At 39.3% G+C, this 21,157-nt stretch overlaps 1 protein-coding gene across 2 annotated transcripts in view; it reads left to right on the top strand.

Annotated features, from left to right (window-relative positions):
- The first annotated feature begins 2,541 nt into the window (after positions 1-2,541).
- The window catches only part of LOC111861328 (importin subunit beta-1), a 55,544-nt gene continuing 36,928 nt past the window's right edge, over positions 2,542-21,157 (top strand). For both annotated transcript variants that reach the window (XM_023845800.2, XM_023845798.2), the window contains exons 1-9: positions 2,542-2,696; positions 3,059-3,117; positions 3,227-3,409; positions 10,899-11,099; positions 11,334-11,486; positions 13,059-13,421; positions 15,455-15,626; positions 18,850-19,241; positions 19,773-19,976. In XM_023845800.2, coding sequence (XP_023701568.1) covers positions 2,639-2,696; positions 3,059-3,117; positions 3,227-3,409; positions 10,899-11,099; positions 11,334-11,486; positions 13,059-13,421; positions 15,455-15,626; positions 18,850-19,241; positions 19,773-19,976 — 1,785 coding nt within the window. In that variant the 5' untranslated portion in view covers positions 2,542-2,638. The remainder of the gene's footprint in view (positions 2,697-3,058; positions 3,118-3,226; positions 3,410-10,898; positions 11,100-11,333; positions 11,487-13,058; positions 13,422-15,454; positions 15,627-18,849; positions 19,242-19,772; positions 19,977-21,157) is intronic.

Below are 21,157 nucleotides of genomic sequence, written 5' to 3'. Positions count from 1 at the left end.
TTTAATACAAAAATGGTAATAAGTACGACAAGTATGAACAAGTATTTTTTTTACCATTACTCATTGGAAAATTAGTTCAATTGGCGCATTTCTGCACAATTCTTTTGCGGGCCGGATAAAATCACATCGCGGGCCGTAGTTTGGATGCCCTTGGTACAGAATATAGATATTCCTATTTTTGTAGTTTCTATCTAAATTCCCAACTGCGCATGCCTGGAATACTGTTGTATGCTGACCAAGGCCAAAACTACGTTTCCGCCCTCTTCCGTCACAATGCACTCCAGCTCGTCAGGATCCTGTAGTAAGACATAAAGCTGTTTCATTTGACAAAAGGCTGAAATAAAAAATGTCAGGAAGCCGGTCACGGTAGCCGAGAGGTCTAAGGCATGCACTGTCTTCTCTCGCTCGGAAGCCGGGATCGTGGGTTCGAATCCCACTCAGGGCATGGATGGTTGTGTGAGTTTTTCTGTGTTTGTCTACAGGTAGAGGCCTTGCGACGAGCTGATCACTCGCCCAAGGAGTCCTACCGAACGTGTAAGATCGATAAAAACCGAAGTAAACGGAGTTCATGGAGGTAGGCCTAGGCCTACTGGGGCCCATGCTATTCCTTTAAGATCCATTTTAATAGTATCCTTTCATCTCCACCTGCGTCATCCATAGTCCCTTTCCTTCCAGGTTTCCTACCATAACTTTTTAGTGTGCACCTTCCAGTTCTCCCAAGCGTGTTACATGCCCTGTGCATCTCATATTCTTTCATATGATTCTTGTGTTAATATTTGGCGAGTAATACAAATGCTGAAGCTCCATCTGGGGTCACCAGTAGCTTGCTGTGAAATAGTCGAAGTTCATGTTTTCCCCGAACGCAACAGACGAATTTAACTTTATTAATTAAAAATTCTTGCTTTTTCTCTGCAACCTTCGTTAATATTCAGTGATTGTGTAATTGTTTCCCACTGTCCTGTTACATTCATTTATTTGTTCACAACATTCTTTCGGCCTCACATGGCTGTCATCAGTTATATTAATCATATAATGTACGTTGTTGCAGTGCATTTTACTCATTTCGAGAGAAGCCTAATTATTTTAAACTCAATGCTTGAATTAATTTAAAACAAATTGTCTTCTAGACATGAGACAAATACAGTGAAGTGACGAAGAGACGTACACCTCACATCCAGTGATGGCCGTAAGGAGCAAAAACATCTGATCACGAAGTTCAAGTAACGCGACAGTGGGGAGCAATCACACAACAACCAATTGTTAACTAAACTGAAGGAAGAGACGGAATCTTCAGTAATAGAATTAACTACTGTATTTATTGCAATAGCATGCTGAAATATAATATTATAACATTACCAGATTTGGTCTATATCTGCTATTTATATCTTTTCAACCCTTCTTGAATTCATCTGATTATACAGGTCTATGATATTCTTATTCTTATTCTTACTATTTGTTTCGAGTTCTTTCATTTTGTCTTTCATAGATTCCCTCTTTTTTTTCAGAAAATATATGTTACCTTCACGTATTACATGGTTGTAATATTTCCACTTGGCTCTCATCCTGTAGCCAGTGCAATCAGCATATTTCCTGTGATCTAATAGCTTTGAATATACTTGGTCTAACCTTCATATCAAAGTTAACAGAGATGTTTTCCTGATATATCAGGGAACGGTTTCCTTTGACCAAAATACTACTCGCATTCAAAGCTGTAGACGTAAGCCTGCAAGGAAAACTTCATTAACACAAAATCCCAGATGACACGCAAATGAGAATTTGCATCGGTATACTTGTGTATTTTCTACCACGGCTGTGTGCGTTATCAGACACACGTGCGAGCCGTGCGAGTCCTGCAAAACCCCAGTTGGTTTGAGGCGTTCGAAACCGTTCGAGACCTTGGGCAGCTGCGCACTTCTCTCACCCTCCTCGCAGCCAGTAGACGTAGTGTTAGCCAAGAAGTTTTAGCAATACGAGTGCATGCGGTAGCGGTCTAAGAATTATAGTAAGTGCACACGAATGGTTCTTTGGGTATTTGCGAGATGGTACCGGGAACAGAACCTTTCTCTGGCTTCAATTCCACTCTCATGTATACATCTGTGCTCGCACACTGCGAACAGTTCACACCATGCAAAACGGACATCTAGATGGCGCAAGTCTTGAATCCGCCCATGGCTGTCATCTATTGACAAACTAACTTTTCGGGAAAATTCTGTACCGAACATACCAATCCCGCCTATCTTTGCGCTAAAGCCGTTATTTCCTCAGACAAATGCGCCATCTGCAGTAATTCGGACGAACTTGAGCAGAAGATGGGAAAGGTTGGCGCGAAATTTTTCATAACTGGGAGACCATGATTCATGCGGAAGAAAATATAGTTCCTGGTGTATTACAAAGTAACATTTCACAGGGCGTGGGTTCCGTTCTTAGCGGCTCACAACGTGATGAAAAATATTCACAACTATTATAATGTATTAATTCTATTTTACAGGCTCTTCCTTTATGTTTTATGATATTTGTGTGATATTCCTGCGCAATGGTACATTGTACATGTGGGCGATTACCGGCTGTAGAAGCGAAGAAGATCTTTCTGCTGAAATATTAATAAACCGTTGACAATATAGCGCCGATAGCAACTACGATGAATCCAGAAACTACTTTACAACTTATTCAAATATTAGAGAAGACTGTTTCACCAGGTATTTATGTAAAACATGAAAAATTAATACAAATTTTGATCATTGTTTCAAAGAAAATTCGTTACTGATGTCTCATGGCCTCGCATGAAACGCAAATAAGTTGGGAAATCTTTCAGAAACTTTATGTAAGCTTTGCCCTTAATTTAACTTTTTCTAGTTAAATTATGCAGAATATTATGTGGGATAATTATGTTGAACATACAAGTATCCTAATTCTGGTTAGATCAATATTACATTTTAAATACTCCGTCACATAACCTACAATATGGTGGACCTAACAGTTTTGCCGTGTGACGGATTCAGTAATTTTTTGCAATACTTGAAATGAGCTTTAAAAGAGTTTCTGTTTGAATTATTTATAGATAAAAGTGAATTGGAGGCAGCGCAGAATTATTTGGAGCAAGCAGCACAAAATAATTTGGTACGTATGTATCATTTAACATTGGAAACACGTTTTCGGGAAAGTGTGTAAACGATTACAGGGCAACACATGGTTTATGTTTAATTTCTATTTGTTTCTTTGTGAACAGCCTGAATTTGTGAAGACCTTATCAGACATACTTTACCATGGTGGAAATAGCCCTGTGGCACGAATGGCAGCAGGCCTGCAACTCAAGAATACACTTACATCGAAGGATGCTGCTGTTAAAACGCAATATCAGCAGCGCTGGCTTTCCTTTCCAGAGGAAACCAGAGCTTATATCAAGAAAAATGTAATGTTATTTCCTATTATTACTATTATAAAGTTTTAAATTATTACATGTTTGTATTATGGGGAGTGTTTTATTTTGACCATTCAGTAAATTCATCTCTTATTTTAGTGTTAGAATAATTTGTGGTGATGAAAGGCACTGATAATGCTGTCACATAGGAAATGGTGAGCTCCTCTGTAACAGTTATCCCTTGCATGTGCAAAAAAGTGGTTGTTACATACTCTAGAAGGTGCTAACCCATATTCTCTTACTAATTTATATGATTTGTGTATCCTGTTTTATGTCTATCTTAATGGTAAGAGAACTGCATGGTAGGGGTTTAGAGAAAAGCTGGCTTCTGCAGTATTCCTTATAATAGGCATCTATGAGCTTATGTACCTACAGCAAAGAAATTATGATTGATGATATATGCACTCCCAGACTCAGTTCTAGCCAAAATTTGTAACACATTCCATATGGTACTGCAGTCGACTTTTGATTATCTGCATAACACCTAGAATGCCTAAATTATTGATTATAGCAAATGTTTAACAAATTAAGTGGTGCCCATTACATATGTTCTCATAATATGTATCAGAGATGTGTTACAATGTATTGTAGTAGACTAATCCCATCTGTCACAACTTTATATTTTATTATTTTGTTGATTTTCTCATTGTCCTGCTACTGAACAATAGTAACTTTCTTCTGTTGGAAAGATGATTGTCTCAGTGTTCAGTGACTAGCAGCACAACCAGCTGACTACAGTATACAGGTTTTAACTTCATATAGAGTTAGTTCGTTCATTTCTATTTCATACTTCTTTTCTACTCAAATGACCCTTCACTGAGGATCACTGAGTATATTTATCAGATTGCCACATCATATGTGGTGAGATTTTTACTTATAACATGAAATGTTAATGTTTTATATTGTGAGCTTTAGAAACATCATCATTGTGGAGTTGCTTTGAAGAGAAAGAAAAATCCTTTTAATGTGAGTAGAACAAACTCCACCCTTTATCATTGTCAAGCACTAACAAATGCCATCTTGTAGAAGGAGTTTTTGTGAACTTCAAATGAGTGCGCTCCAGATAGCTAGCCAGGGTACTTCCATTTGTTAGCCATTCTGCATATCTAATAGAGATCATTAGGTGTCACTGCATATAAAAATTGACCTATCCTTGATTTCATTCAACTCTTGATAGTTATAATGTCCTGATGTTCCATCAGCAACTGGGTCACAATGTATGATATGTGATTCTATCTCATTGTTCTTTTGATGCTAAGTGTCCATGATACCATGAAAAGATGTCGTGCTTATTATTCTTTCTGCGCACATGTTTACACTAGTCTTATTGTAAATGAGTACAAGTTTCAGTGTGCAACCATGACACCAAGTGAAAGAAGGGATTTTCAGAATGATATTTCCAGTACCATGGAAAGTGATAAATTTGTAGTGAAGTAGTGATATTTGTGTGTCAGATCTTCTGTTGGAGGTGTGGATAATTGCACTAGATGGAGAACGTTTTATACTAATGTGTGGACTTCAAAATAGAATGCAAGGTGTGATTGATTGGGTATAATTTAATTGTTCATAAGGAACTAATACAGAAAATTGTAGAAAAGATGGATTGCTACAAGGGAGCGTCAGTAAATAGGTCACAATTGGATATAAAATGTAAAAATGTGGTATTCAAACAAGGAAAAACGTTTATTTCTCGACATATCCACCATTAACATTGATATGCTTGTCCCATCACTTTACCAGTGCATCGAAACGCACAGCATAGAAGTCTTTTGACTGTTGTCTCAGCCATTTCCCCACCTGGTCAGGTGTCATCTGCGACTTTCAAACATCGTTGAGAGAATTTCTCAACCCATTTGTGAGCTGCTTTACATGACAAACACTTCCCATCATAAACAGGAAACATTTCTTCATGAATATCCTTCGTATTGAGTCCATTTGCCCACGAAAAGAAAACAGAATTCTGTTCTTTGGTAGTATAGTCTTCAAGCATGGTTGCCATTTTTGACCCCGGAAACCAGCCTCTGAACATGCACATGCATGTCTGATACCTAGACTTGCATGAAGCTGGACTGTGCTGCTACCTAGTGATACAAATATAAAACTATTACATCCAAGCATAACAGTAGAAAGCAGACTACTTACCATTGTTTAGATTGTGATCCTGCTGTATGTGTTGAATGTATTGAGGCATACAACACACTGAAAATGTTCTGTGTTAATACAAAATGCATAATTATAGTCTAGAGTCTGTAGGAAACTCACATTCCAGATTTCGTTCTAATTGAAAAGGGAACATGGAAGTTATTCAGTTCAAAATACATTCCCTAAGGAAAATTTAAATACCGTCAAATACTGGTCTTGCATCATTCTGTATTCTGGCGGTTATGTGCCCCTGCTTTGAAGGGTTAAACAATGTTGTAGACATAGGGAATTTAATTTTTCATTTTAAAAGTAGTGTTCCCTTAGCCTATCACATTCAATGTGGATTTATGTGGCACAGTTTGTATTTCAGATTTAGTTGTTACAGTGTTAAGCAACTCTCTGTATATTGTATGTAGTTAGAGAGGCGGCAGATAAATCTTAGGGCGTGGTTTTGACATAGAAGTGAACTAGAAACAGTACAGAAACCTGAAGAAGAAAGTTCCACCGAAAACATTACAGTGACGTTTGGTAAAGGGGAAACAGATATCTGCAACAGTTGCAAAAAGAAAGCTAAATCAGTATATTACACTAGCAATTGTGATTCAACTGGCAGCTTTTCAGAATAAAAGTGATGAAATGTGTACCAAGAAGAACTTGATAACGCTGTGTTAGAATGGAATAAATTAGCAAGGAACAGAGAAGACTCCTGTTTCCAGAATAATTTATATGAAAGCAGCAGAGTTTTGTTTTTAAGCATAAGAAAAGGAAGGGAGATTTCAGTGCTTCCTTTGGCTTGTTAAACATGGTTCAAGGAATAATATTGTGACATGTCAACAGATTACCAGGCCACGGCTCAATAGACACGCTGCGATACACGCACATAACAATAGGACACATGTTTATAGCTCTTTGCTAGGCAACATGCTGCGCGCCGATGAACTCGCTGGGTAGGAATCATGTGACTTGTGTTTTCAGTATGGTCCACCCCATGCCCAGTGCTATACAGCAACTGTAAACACATCTACAGTAATAGATGGATTTTCTATGCGTGGTCCATGCTGAAGGCTTACAAGGGACACCAAAGATAATTTGCGAGTAGTTGCAACTGAGAAGCCATGAATCAAGGACACTCAGTCTTGTATAGTTCACTTATGGACTGCAGGCCACAGAGTTTTTTATTATTATTATTATTATTTGGAAAGAAAGTCTTAAGTTTTCTCTCAATATGGACATTAGCATTTTAATCTGAACCTTGTGCACCTGTGCATGTATCATGTCAGGGGAGAATTCTGTGTTGTGTTTTGCTAGTGCTGCAGCCTCACATGAAATTGAGTTTTGTGTGGTCAGTGAAGTAAGAAACCCATGTTCTCCCCACCCCTTACAAAGGAACTGAAAGTACAGGTATGCATGTCACTCCAGTTTAAATAGATAGAAATCTGGGGTGATTCATTTTTTAAACATTTAGCAGCATTTCTGTGCCACAGGCATATGAGCATCAGAGATTGGAGAGTGCAAGAGAAGGCTCTACTGTTGTTAGATGAAACACCGCGGTATCCAGGTTTTCTACCAAAATTCATTGATGGAGGGTGTTCTCAGACTGTTTTGGAATGTCATATATGCTTGGCATATGGTGAAGCCTGAGTAATTAGCAAGTTGTAAGAATAAATGTACTTCCAGGATATGAAATTGAAGACTGCATGGGGTTTGAGGAAGGAGATATCTCAGCTGCCAAGTTTTGTGCCATTTTGCAAAACATGCAATGCTTCAAAAGTTGATAGTGAAAAAAATTCCTCAGTAGTTTTGGTATTGACTGTACTGACCAAGGTTAGAAAATACTGAGTGACAGTAATATTGCTAGAAGAGCACAGGAACAAGAATCGAATAAGATGGCATTGAGGATGAAACACAGATGTTTCCAGAAAAGCATATCAGCAGTGCATATGCCCTTGAATGGACCAAGGGTTTGCTGGATTATTTAGAGCAGACATGTCCAACTTCAAACAGGTTGTGATCAACTTTTTGGTGTCAAAACTGCCAGTGATCTACCATCCCTTCCTATTGTCGTATGTCGCTTTAAGGAAAAATGTTGGTAAAAATAACACGACACATGATGTTTGTTGTAAAAGCAACATACATTGAAAATATAGCCTACTTTAATGCATATTTTCCCTTCAGAATCTGAATATAATCATATTATGTATATTACAAGTGAATTTATATGCTTTTCACATATATTCTTATAGGCCTATGAGATTGACCAAAAATCGTCCCGCGATTGACGTGTTGAACATGCCTGATTTAGAGCAACAGAGTGACATGTCTTCCGTATAGGCTGGTATTGTGCATGCTGAGAAGAATAAGAAAGAAACAGTCATTGTAAGGGAAAGGTTGGATTAGATTAAGTAGTTGTAGCAGATTTTGCTTTTGTTTTTTGCGTGTTTGTTTGTGTTCAGTACTCATGTAAGTGCAGTGACGTTACATGGCATAGGGAAAAGATGAAGGAAATTGTAAGTTCAGAAGATCTTGTCAAAGTAGTGAATGGTTTTCAAGGTTGTCTGCAGTATAGATAGTGGGTATTTCCAGTTTATTATCCATTGTTTTTAATTGAGCAAGCTGCTTCTCCCATTTTACCACAGGTAACTGAAAGTTCACTGTATTTCTCAGTGTGGACATAGGAATAAATTGAATTACTTTGTTTTGTCCTTGTCCTAACAGCACCAGAGAAGCTAAATCATTTGTAATAACCTGATCGCAGAAAATTACCCCCTTCCCGAAAGTGCTTGGACTGAAATTACTGTGTAAATCAGATTTGCACCACAAGTCCTGTAGTATACACAGAGTAAAAGTATGTGATTTGCTTACATTACCTTAATAATCCAGCTTGGTGTGATACACAAGTATCCAGTACAGGAGTAGGTGTTGTCATTAGTAGATAAACTGCCCAAGTCCAATATTTGATTTGTTACTGGTTTTCTAGTTCACCCACATCTATTTTTATTTTATGGGCTCTTTGGTCTTTGTTGCAATATGGAGGACACCTGAGAGGTGCCCAGAAATCCTTTAACCACTCAAGCAGGAGGAACACGGGCTACTTGAATCGTTTTCCATTGCACATATTCAGGTGTGGCATAGTTGACAAGCATCACAGCAGATACTGGAAATAGGCCTGATTGATACATAGGCATTCCTTGCACCTCCATAAAATGTTTATATTCATGCATTGAAGTTCTCCAGAGTATAAAAGGTGAAGTTATTTGTGTAACAGGCCATGGAGGCCCATAGGGTTGTGAGATGTCTAGGCTTCTACATTTTCTAGACAGTTGGCTCAACAGGTGGCAGTGAGGTAGTCATCTTCACATGGTCACTCTTCACCCCCAAGAAGATTCCTTTTACTTATTTCTGTTTGTGGCTGAATCAACCCCAGGACCATAATGTGGCTGGAAGGGTTAGGTCAATTGAAAAATCCAGTGACATCATCACGAATTGAACCCTCAACCTTCTGGCTTGTAGCATAGTGCCTCAACCATAATACCACTTGCCCCTCTCCAGAGTATCAGATGTCCTAAAATATTCATTGAACTAACCTAAGCTCAATCTAAATGGAGGCTTGGCACATGACCACCTCATAAGATGCAGAAGAACATGGTTGACCAAGAGAGAAACAGTAATCTGACTGCAAGACCTCTTAGTAATGCTAGGTGCTCAGAAGCTGCCACTGTAACACATCTGCCTTAGGCCTTCAATCCTAATTCATCCTTCACTAGTCTTGAGACCAGAACTGCTCAGTTCTACTGCCATACTGTTAGCTAATGTGCCAATGTGGAGGAGGCATTGCATTGACTGGCATCTGTGTGCATGTGTCCACAATCCATGTATCATCCCTGATGATGGCAACAAAGCAGGTCTCTAAAATGTTGATTTTTTTTACATGACTTTGATGAATCTGATTGCCCAAGAAGATATTAGTGCATTTACTTTGCATGCCAGCTCTGAACTTTCCAAAGTTATGTTAGAGGTTACCATGATGGGTTTATACTAAAAGTCTTGAAAAGTTTGTACTAAGGCTTGGGTGTTTTTTTCTTTAGCTGTATAGGTGTAATGGCTTTATTCTTATTGTAAATTGTTAGATTATTGCAGTTGCTGCTCGTTTGCTGGTTCTTGAAGGTAAATGATGGCAAATAGATTTGTATTGTATGACATTGGGTTTCAGGCATAAGCCCCATGGATTGTTTTCTAGTACTTTGCCAAATGCAGTTTCCATCTGTGGAGCAGTTTGGAAGCCCTTATGTAGATAACCATCTGGTCACTTCCTGTTGGATAGTTCTCTGCTCCTTTGTTTCATGCATTTGCAGCCTCACCATCCACTACCAGACCTATATAAAAAGCCCTCTCCCCCCAACACTGAAAGTGGAAACTGCAATGTTTTGCTGAAATGCTGAAAAATATTCAACACCCTCTGCAGCTTATGGCGTGAAGCCAAAGTCATACTTTAAATTGGATAAAGTCTATATATTTCATGTATACAAGAAAATTTACATTGGGAACAAAAGTAGAAAAAAAAAACAAAATTTGATTCCCAAGGAATTTAAGGGCAAATTCAGTTTGGGTAATGCTTGCTACCATTCAGTTCAGTATCCTTTTGTCTTGTCAGCTGTCTAAAAATGAAAAATTAAGATATACAAAATTATGATTTTGAATGTAGTTTTGTATGGGTGTGAATCTTGGTCTCTGGCATTAAGGGGAGAACACAGATTGAAGGTATATGAGAACAGGATGATGAGACTATTTGGGTTGAAGAGAGATGAAATGGTAGGAAGTTGGAGAAGCTTGCATACTTAAAAGATGCATAACTTGTACTCATCATACATGTAATTGGAATGATCAAGTCAAGGAGGATGAGATGGACAAGCCATGTAAGCACATATGGGGGAGAAGAGGCATGCATATAGGATTTTGGTGCTGAAACCGGAAGAAAAGGGACCACTAGGAAGGCCTAGAAGTAGGTGGGAAGATAATATTGAAATGCATCATAGAGAACTAGGATGGGGTGGTGCAGGCTGGATTTGTCTAGCAGTCGCAGGCCCTTATGAACAGGGAAGTGAACTGTTGGGTTCCTTAAGATTTAAGAAATTCTTTAGTAGCTGAGCAACTGGTGGCTTCTCAGAAAGAACTCAACTTCATTTAGTTGGTTTGTTGATTACAGTGTGTCACTTTGGTGAAGTCCTACACAATATTCACTTTTACATTATGGATGTTCACAGTGATAGTGGTGTATCAGGTTAAAATTTTTATAGTGTTTAAATGTTTGGATTATATTTGGTATGTTTCTTTTAACTAGATCCTAGCTGCTCTTGGTACCGAAAATAATAGGCCAAGTTCAGCCGCACAGTGTGTAGCATATGTAGCTGTAGCAGAGCTCCCTGTTGGCCAGTGGCCGGAAGTAATACAAGTGATGGTGAACAATGTCATCAGCCCAACAAGTACAGAGATGATGAAGGAAGCAACACTAGAAGGCATTGGTTACATCTGCCAGGATATTGTAAGTTACATTTATTGACAATTCTTTTTTTCTAACTTGTGGATTAAAATTATCTTTTCTGGGAAATGTGGTATTTTTGTGTTGTGGAACTTGTACAGATTGTCACAAACAATGTTGCATATAAACTTTGTTACATACAATATGTGTCACACTTCATCAGCTAGTAGGATTATGTATAGCATTCTCTAAAAATATGTGTATTAAGGAACTTTAACAATTTTAATACTTTTACAGGAACACGAAGTTCTGGTGGCCCAGTCGAATCAGATATTGACTGCCATCATTCATGGAATGCGTCAGAACGAACCAAGCAACCATGTTCGATTAGCTGCAACAACTGCCCTTCTTAATTCCTTGGAATTCACTAGAGCTAATTTTGATAAAGAGGTATGTATGTGCAGCAATGTATTTTTTTTTATGTAATTAGATAACAACATTCTTTGTATGAAATTTGTAAAAACAAATCCATATATTTGTCCATCTGCATGTGTTGTTACTGAAATTAAATTCGCTTAGTAGGGGGTGGAGTCCAACTGGGTCCACTCGGCATGGCGGCTACTGATTGACCTGTTGTAGCCTGCCCTGGATGATTATGATGATGGAGAATTTGGTGGAATGAAGATTGGCAGGGGAAACTGAAGTACTCAGAGAAACCCCTCCCAAGCGCCACTTTATCCACCACAAATCCCACTTGAACAGACCTGGGATTGAACCCGGGCAGCTGCGGTGAGAAGCCAGCAACTAACCGCTTGAGCTATGGCGCAGCCTGTCACTGAAATTGGTATATTTCAGTGAATTTGTATTAAAAGTTGTCTGAGTTATTTAAGTTTGGTTCACTTTGGTGCAACATGACCCCTGCTTTGCTGAAACCAAAATCAGATTTTGTTAGTTTTATCAAAAGTCACTTTCAGATGGTGAAGGTAAAAGTTAAAGTTGTCCCTCAGCTCATTTAAGCACATGGGAGGAGTGGAGGTATAGCCTCACTCTTCTAGACCTCAGCACTAGTTGAAGGTGATTGATCAGTTCCATGCCCTGGCTGATTAACTTCCAGGGAAAAAAGCCCCTGGTACCCGCTGGCTGGACCCCAGAGCCAGTTTGGACACTGAGATAGAGAAAGATCTTCTGCCCAGCCAGGAATGAACCCTGGCCATACAGTCTGTAGCCTGTCACGCTACCAACAGCTATCCCTGCTCCTGATAAGAAAAAAGGCAAAATATTGGCACAGTTGAGGGTTGACTGTAGGCAGGGTACTGATTAGTGAATTGATTTATTGACCAGTTATACACCACTCAAAACTACATGTAATTACAGCACTGTCCATAATCTCCACACTTTACAATTCACCACAGTACCCACTAAACCTTCTTCCAACCAGCAGTGTCTTCATCAGCCGTTCACTGGCTACAGCTTCTAACAGTGGAGATTCTTCAGCTTCCTGTGATCAGGTCCTGTCTTCACATCTTCCCATGCAGAACTCAACTCTCAACTAATTGGGTCACCCCAATTGTCTTCCTTATAACCCCTTTGCATGGACTGAGTAGAGAACACTGTTTCCAGCAGTAACTCTGTTGTGTGTGTGTGTGTTCATTGCCATGGGAATGTGTTTATTGATCTGTTGCCTAGCACCGGGTTGCATAACACTTGTTTATTCACCTATTGCATAGCAGTGGCAGTACACACTACAATATAAATGTCATGGTTTGTATGAAAAAATTTAATTATGGTGAATATTGAGTGAAATGCAAAGGAAAGTAATACCTGATTCAGTGTCATAGTGTGATTGGCCTTCCAACAGTGGGTTTCTGTGTGCTCTTGTACATTTGTACATGCAATAAATAAATGTTCACATCAGTGAGGCACACAAAGTGGCAATTCGAAAGATGTATTTAATCCAGATTAGTGCGCACTTTCCCATTGTTATAATCTCTGTACTGAATTTGAGTGTTTTTCTCCCATCAGTCTGAACGTAACTATATAATGGAGGTAGTTTGTGAGGCTACGCAGTCCACAGACACACAGGTACGAGTTGCAGCACTGCAATGCCTGGTGAAGATTATGTCTCTATACTACCAGTATATGGAAACATATATGGGGCAAGCACTGTTCCCCATCACTTTGGAAGCTATGAAGTCGGATATCGATGATGTTGCGTTACAAGGCATTGAATTCTGGTCCAATGTGAGTGATGAGGAAGTTGACTTGGCCATAGAGGACAGTGAAGCAGCGGAAGCTGGACGGCCACCTCAGAGGACTTCAAGGTTTTATGCCAAAGGAGCGCTGCAGTTCCTTGTTCCTGTTCTAATGCAGAAACTTACAAAGCAGGTTAGTTGAGAGCATTTAATGTGATAGGATGTTAATTTTTCTTTTACGGCAGTTGGCATATTTCATCGATGCAAATCGTACTCTATTTACATGACTGAAAGATTCCCATAATGTTGGTGGTTTGTTTAATGAACAAAGAAACAAAAAAGAAGGAAGATAAATTTTTATTTAATGTTTTATATTTTATAGGACTTTTCACTGAACTCATGAACACCTGTTTTAATGTGGAAACACATTTTCTGTTCTATGTACAGAAGTGGTGGAACATTTTATTCATCTTTTAAATTTATCTCACTGCATCACCTGCTACCTCAAGATTTTCCCCTGTTCACTATTTCTGTGTAGCTGTAAGCTCATTTACATGATCACATATTTTCTCTGCCTCATATAATTTGGTGATGGATTCAGCACCACATAACATCAGTTGAGCTACTGTAGGTAGTCATAACTGTCACCCACTTTGATACCACATACACGTGCCTACAACAGAACCAAATACCAAGGAAAAGACACAATATGTATGACATTCACAAAATACAACACTGAAAATAACTCAGTTTGAGCTGCCTGTTCTAGAACAAGTCTGTGGGTTCAAGTGAAATAGGCAAATAAAACAAACAGTGCTGTGTTGCACAAAACATGCCAAAACATAATTTAGGATTTTAACATGACAGCATGCCAGAAAACAAAATACACAAAACCAAATTTAGTGATGACTACTCACCATGCAGTCTGCCAGATAGAAGAAACACTTCACTGTACCAAATCAAGTTCTGGGAATGGGGGGGGAAGGGATAAGACTGGCCAGGGCAGATCATGCAAGTTTGATGTCGGCACTGGAGGAAGGGAGGTGCCTGATGCCGCAGGATGATGCAGAATCGAACAAGGTGGATTGAAGCCATAGGACAGTCTAGATTAACAGAGCAGCTGAGTTAAAACTGATCAGAAAATAACTGATGTATTTAACATAAATTTTTTCATTTTTTATGCATGAGACAGAGTACAGAGATGCCAGCACCTTGAGATGTAATAGGTGACTGAGAACTCAGTGTTCTCAGCCATAATTGAGCAGTCTCTTATATCAACAATCCTTACAGTGCATGCCCATACAGCAGAAGGATACCAGTTACTGCAAGTTCTTGTGTACTGAGTGCCTCTTAGCCTCCATCTCTTTGCCTTGTGTACCTACAGACACTTAGGTTCTCATGCCTGTATTTCATGACTAGACTAAGGATAGTTTATGTTACTTCAATAACCACAGCATGTATTTGTTCAAACTGAGAGCATGTAAACGGGGGGATGGCAGTACATGAGATCACACCTTACGTGATTAAATTCTTATATTCATATATGTTTAACCAAGAAAAGAATTGTGGCTGATGTTGAAGTAAACACATACATGCCCCAAATTTGTTGTCCAAAAGTAAGGGTGCATAAATTGTGTAAGTATGGTAGACTGATAATGCATGCCAATGCAGGTAACATTGATAAGACTCAGAGTGTCGAAATGGGTACTCAGGACTGAAATTTTACCTTTGCACAAAGTGAATAGTATGGAGTGACCACAGTGCAGAATTGTCTATATGTTATGTCTCCAAAATTACTGAATTGTCTTGGGAGATGACAAAATTGACATGAAACACAAATCTGATTTTGTAATTTTTCGGTAAGATCTTGCCTTACAAATAATTGGCATGTGACAAAATATAGATCTAGCGAAGGTTTCCAGTTTTTGTTGGAATCTCTGTTCGACGTGGTATATTTGACAGAATACAACAGAAGATGCTGTTGATGTATGTAGGATGATTAGCTTTATAATAGTTGATTTTTGTCTTCAGTAAATGAAGATCGAGCCAATGGGTTATGCAGATTAGCAGAGAACATGTTTGGAAAATCTGTACTCTTTTGCTCTCATACTTTTTCACCTTGATGTATCGGTAAGAATAATGAAAATGGCCGTCTAAAGGTGCAGATTGTGGTCACACTGTGTGCTGTGGTATTTGCTTTCTTTCATGTTGTGGTTCACTTTGTAGGAAGAATATGATGATGAAGATGATTGGAACCCCAGCAAAGCGGCAGGTGTATGTCTCATGCTCCTGGCTACATGCTGTGAAGATGACATTGTGCCATTTGTTCTCCCCTTTGTCAAAGACAATATCAAAAGTGCTGATTGGAGGTTCAGGGATGCTGCACTCATGGCTTTTGGTAAGCTATGGTTACTGGCAGTATTTGTAGAAAATAGAATGTAACAGCACATTGTTACTGTGGCTTGATTGAGTTATTCTGTTTGAAATGGAAGACCTGAACAAAAAAGATCCATAAAGAGACTCAGGCATAGGTAGGAGGATATCATATTTATTTAATGTACCTCACCAACCTTTTTGCTGAAACTTGGTCCCTTCACAGATGGGGCATGCATCATACAAGGGGATTTTCGTTTTTGAACTGGTAGCTTGACACTTGATAACTGACATAAATATAATGGATTTGTGGTAATAGTATTTGATACCTCTTTTCAAGTTGCATGACATTTCCCGTAGTAGTAGATAGATGCTTCAGTCAATCAGTCATGTCAATGTTGGCTGCAGCAGTCATTTGGGTTGGCCTCAGTAGTATGTGCACACTTGTAAGGAGTAGGTTTTGTTGTAGGAGTTTGAATTACTATACACATTAAAAGAGGAGTAAGAGACTATGAGTGAGAAATGAAGTATGATGCTTGAGGCAGGAGTAGGATATGACACATCATGCATTATCCTTTGCTGAAGGTGCTGTCTTAAGGCTACTGTTAAGTGATTGCGGTTGTAATTACTGATGCTGGACATTTTGAAGGAATTTTAATGTCCCCCCCCCACGGCACTATTATCAACAATGTTAGGATAGTGTATTGTATTTGTTTCCGGACTACGTCAAAAAAATGCTGGCTTAACTTACTCGATTTTAACTGCCATCTCCTTAAAAATAATCTTGGGAATTACGCAGCGATCCCATAATTTCTTCAATGCTTCCAAACCACCGTGGAAGTCATTTTCCTTAATGCTATCAAGTACTGCTTCCAATTCCCTTTGGATGTCAGACACTGTTTCAAAATGTCATCCTTTCAGTTTCATTTTCAATTTGGGAAACAAAGCGAAATCACGGGCTAAGTCCAGCAAATAGGAATGATGGGGAACAATAACCATGTTGTTAGTCACAAACTCTGTGGTTTTCAGGGACATTTTGGCAGGTGTATTGTCGTGATGAAGGAGCCACTGGTGGTTTTGCCAAATTTCAGGTCTTTTTCATTTCCCCGTTTTCTCTCAAGCATCTCAAAACATTACAGTAAATGTCAGAGTTGACCGTCGTGTTCGGAAGATCAAATTCACCATGAAGAACCCCCTTCACGAAAAAAGCAATCAATGAGCATGCTCTTTGTTGAACTGCAGACCTGCTGCACCTCTTCTGCTCCTGGTGATTATGGGCTCTTCCACTGCAATGACTCTTGCTTTGTTTCTGGATCATAATCATACGAGTAAATCCAACTTTCATCACCCGTTATGATCCTGGAGATAAAAGTTGGGTCCTCGTTAGCCTTCTGTCATAGCTCGACACATTTATGTGCCACTGCTTTTGATCATTTGTCATGAGTAGGGGAACAGACTTCACTGCAATGCAGTGCATGTTCAAATTTTCTGTTAAGATCTCCTGGAAAACTCCATAATTGATCCCAGCAGTGTTTGCAAGCTCATGGATTGTTTGGTGATGGTCTTTGTGGATGAATTGTTGAATTTTTTCAGCATTTTATGTCATTTTGCTGGTGCTTGGTCGCCCTGAACGTTCATCATCACTCAAATTTCCTTGAAATGTTGCCATTCAGAAACCACTGTTTGTCTTAAAGAGTGTTCTCTAAAACCCTCAAGGAGCATTTCAAGGATTTTGGTATCGGATTTACCAAGGATCACACAAAACCTGATGCAGACACATTGCTCAGTTTTTCCATCCATTGCAGACAAAACAAAAGAAAGTTGAAAAAGCACTCGTGTAAAAAGAATGTGTATTCACATCGCAATGTCATGTGGCAGACTGATGCAGTAGGATTTCAGAAGTGTGACCGTGGCCTCCCCTCTGATCTTTCACAGAGGCAGTTACAACAATAACAGTACAGGAACTTTCCAGTACACCTCATACTTCTTTACTCTTGACACCCTCCTAATAAAATCAAAGGTATCCAAGTGCTTAATTAAGCAATGTACCATAAAGATGTATGGGGGGAGGAGAGGTATATTTCCACACATCCTTAACCATGGCATTAGATGGTAGTAAGTGGTCGTCTTCAGGCCCTGGCCACTTTATCCTTGGGGAAAGAAATCCTGGTAGCCATTGAATAAGAGGATGGGTATGTCCCAGAGCCACTTTGGATGCTGTGGAGAAGAGAAAGTCTTCTGTCCCTCCAGTTCCTAGTTATGGAATGGGTAGCCTGGTTAATGTGTGAATTTTGCTACCCCAAGCTAAATTGTCATTCTCCAAGGAGAATTCTCTCTCTCTCATATGCCAATTTCTTTGCCACTTTTTCCTGCTTCTGAAAGTTTGAGCTCATCGTACACAGATGTCTTCAGTAGGTGAATTAATATTGTAGTGTTAAAGTTGATCATATATCTGTAAGGTGTAAGAGGGAGGACTGGATACAGCTGCCTCAGGATAGAATTCTGTTTGTGGACTGTTGTGAACATGATAATCATCATGAGATCCAAAAGTTTGTGATGATGGTATATTACATCAGTTATTGTGTTTTTTGACATACATCCTGTTTTTATTTAAAACACAAGGTTTTGGAGACTGGATTCCCAGGTAAAAGCCTACTCAGCTGGGACCCCTATCTCCAGACACCAGCGCCAACACAAGATAGAATATGTAAACCAAGTACAACATAAACCACCTGTGAGAGTTAAAAAACATAAAAGATTCTTATAAAAATGCAACTGTTGAATAATTTGAGTTATGTTCTCAAACACAGAAATCATTTCACCAATTAGCAAAAACTTGTATAGCAGAACTCAGCACTGTGAATACCAAAGTCTGCCATTGCTGTCCACCTCCCATCCTTTGAACTTCCCTTAATATTCGTCTTAACCCACTGTGTACTAATAATGAGCTTTACTAGAGACACAATGAAAGGCCAAAGAGCTACCTCCTAGCCTGACTTGATCTTCTGAGGCATTTATATGGGCTTCCAAAGCAATGAAGTACATTATTTAAGGAAGTTCTCAGTGGCTAAATGTTATTCTCCATTCATTCTCACTCTTCCATGTGGCAGTTTTCTGAGAAATTTAGCCACCAACATTATATAGTCATTCTTTGTCTCTCCCCTTACCTTACATGCCCAGCCCATTGTTACTACAGGCATTTATATTGTTTTTAAAGTTAACTGAACATAGATATGTCTTCTTTATAGGCTCAGTTCTTGGTGGATTGGAACCGACTACCTTGAAACCACTAGTAGAACAGGCAATGCCAACACTGATAGAGTCTATGTATGATAGTAGTGTTGTGGTGAGGGATACAGCAGCATGGACATTTGGCCGTGTGTGTGAGATTATCCCTGAGGCAGCCATAAATGAGACCTACCTAAAACCACTTCTGGAGAGTCTGGTCAATGGATTGAAGGCAGAACCCAGAGTAGCAGCAAATGTATGCTGGGCATTTACTGGCCTGGCAGAGGCAAGCTATGAGCAGGCAGAAGGAAGTGAGGATCAGTCACAGCCTGAGACCTACTGCTTGTCGCAGTACTTTGAGTTCATTGTGCAGAGGCTGCTAGAGACAACAGACAGGCCTGATGGAGCACAGGTGGGGGCCCTTTGGTAATGGAACTAAGGCATTGGTGTGGGGATGTGACCTTTATTGGCCAAAAGAGGAAAACCTTTTCTTGTCATGTGTAATTGTGTCCATCTGAATGGGAATACACTGTCCTGTTGTGTCATTCCAACTTAGCATGAAAAGAGTATTGTATGAAATGTTCCATAGGACCTCAGACTTGTGGATCGTTTGGACACGGTAATGAGCACTTTTTTAGTTTTCTGAAAGTTGGATTGCTTTTGGTAGTTGAGCAATTTGGACTGTGCTCCAGGGAGCTGGAAAGGGAGAAATCATAATTTTTATAACTTGTATTCAGTACTTACAATAAATGCCAAATTCTCAGTGGTGTGAGTGCAGAACTTGTATGATGGAAAGTAAGAATATTTTAATGTAAGGACCAAGAAAGTCAGGCCATGGCTTATGTGGACTGTAGCTACTTAGTTTAATATCTCATCATGTGCCAAAGGTTGAGTGCATCAGATGCAAGAATGGTGTTAATATTTTTATGTGACTCATCTACAGGCTAATCTCCGATCAGCAGCATATGAAGCTTTGATGGAAATGGTAAAAAACTCTCCTCGGGACTGCTATGTGACTGTGCAGAAGACCACAATGGTTATACTGGAGCGGCTGCAACAAGTGCTGCAGATGGAAACGCACATTCAGAGTCACAATGACCGAGCACAGTACAATGACCTGCAAAGCCTCCTCTGTGCAACATTGCAGGTTAGAGTTCTTGTGCTAGAGAAATTATATCTGCATATTAAGATCTGAAGCATTCATGGCAACTAGAGTTAAATGAAACTCTCTCGGGTCCAAACCATCCCATCTATGCCAGCCCGTGGGCTGGTAAATAGATTGGATGGCTTGTATCCATGGTCACATGAGATCCTTACAGTGGTGACTGTGATGACCTCTCATGTGTCATTCATTTTTAACCAACTGACACTGCTGATAGCCCCAGAAGATTTCATTAAATTTGTATGTTTTTTTTTTTTTTTTTGGTATTAAATGAGGCTGGATAACTATGTCAGTAAAGTGAATCTGAGTTTGATTCTTGGCACATGCAAGGATCTCTTCAAGGCCCACCCAACCTGCTGCTTGAAGATCAGTAAGCTGTAGCATGACACTGCATTAACTGCCATCTTGCGCCAAGATTAAGAAAATGCTGAACTTCATTCACAGCACCTCTGTGGTCTTTGTAATGTGAGCAGAGGACTGCCACTTCCATGTTCAGGGTAGATAGCATATGTTTCATTGAAATATTGGTAAAGGTCTGCTAGCCTATACAGCATTATGTTTTGGAATATGGTAATCTTCATAGTCCCCATGTCATATCTCACTTTATTTAAAGGGTTCCAAGGTTTATCCCTCGTCAGTTTTGTTTGAAAGTCATTGAAGCCTTCACATCTGAATATTTTTTTTTGCTTGGAAATGTGAGCAATACCATGCCTCCCCCATGATTTGGAACCTGTGTTTAGCTGTAGGTTGCTGGCCATTATTCTCACTGATATCCTGTCACTGGAAGAAACAGAATTGATTCTATGGATTGGTTAAGTTTGTACTAACGGCGTTCCATATATAATGCCTCCTATTTTTTTTTTAAAGAAAACTACAACAGATACAGAAATCATAATAATGCAGTTAAATAGAGCAAGATTTCAGCTACTTACAGCTATTTTTCCACGTAATCACCACCATTCGTTATGCACTTTTGCCATCGATGAACAAGAGCGTGTATGTCGTACCCGTAAAAGTCTGCGCCAACAGAGGCTAGCCACTTTCTTACAGCTGCAATGACAGCATCGTTGTCTGGAAAATGTTGCCCACGTAGTCTGTCTTTCATAGGCCCAAAGAGATGGAAGCCTGAAGGTGCTAAATCGGGACTATAAGGTGAATGTGGTAGG

Source organism: Cryptotermes secundus, unplaced genomic scaffold (genome assembly GCF_002891405.2).
Source record: "Cryptotermes secundus unplaced genomic scaffold, Csec_1.0 scaffold230, whole genome shotgun sequence".
In the NCBI taxonomy this organism is placed as follows: Eukaryota; Metazoa; Arthropoda; class Insecta; order Blattodea; family Kalotermitidae; genus Cryptotermes; species Cryptotermes secundus.
This window is presented reverse-complemented; position numbering and strand designations above follow the sequence as displayed.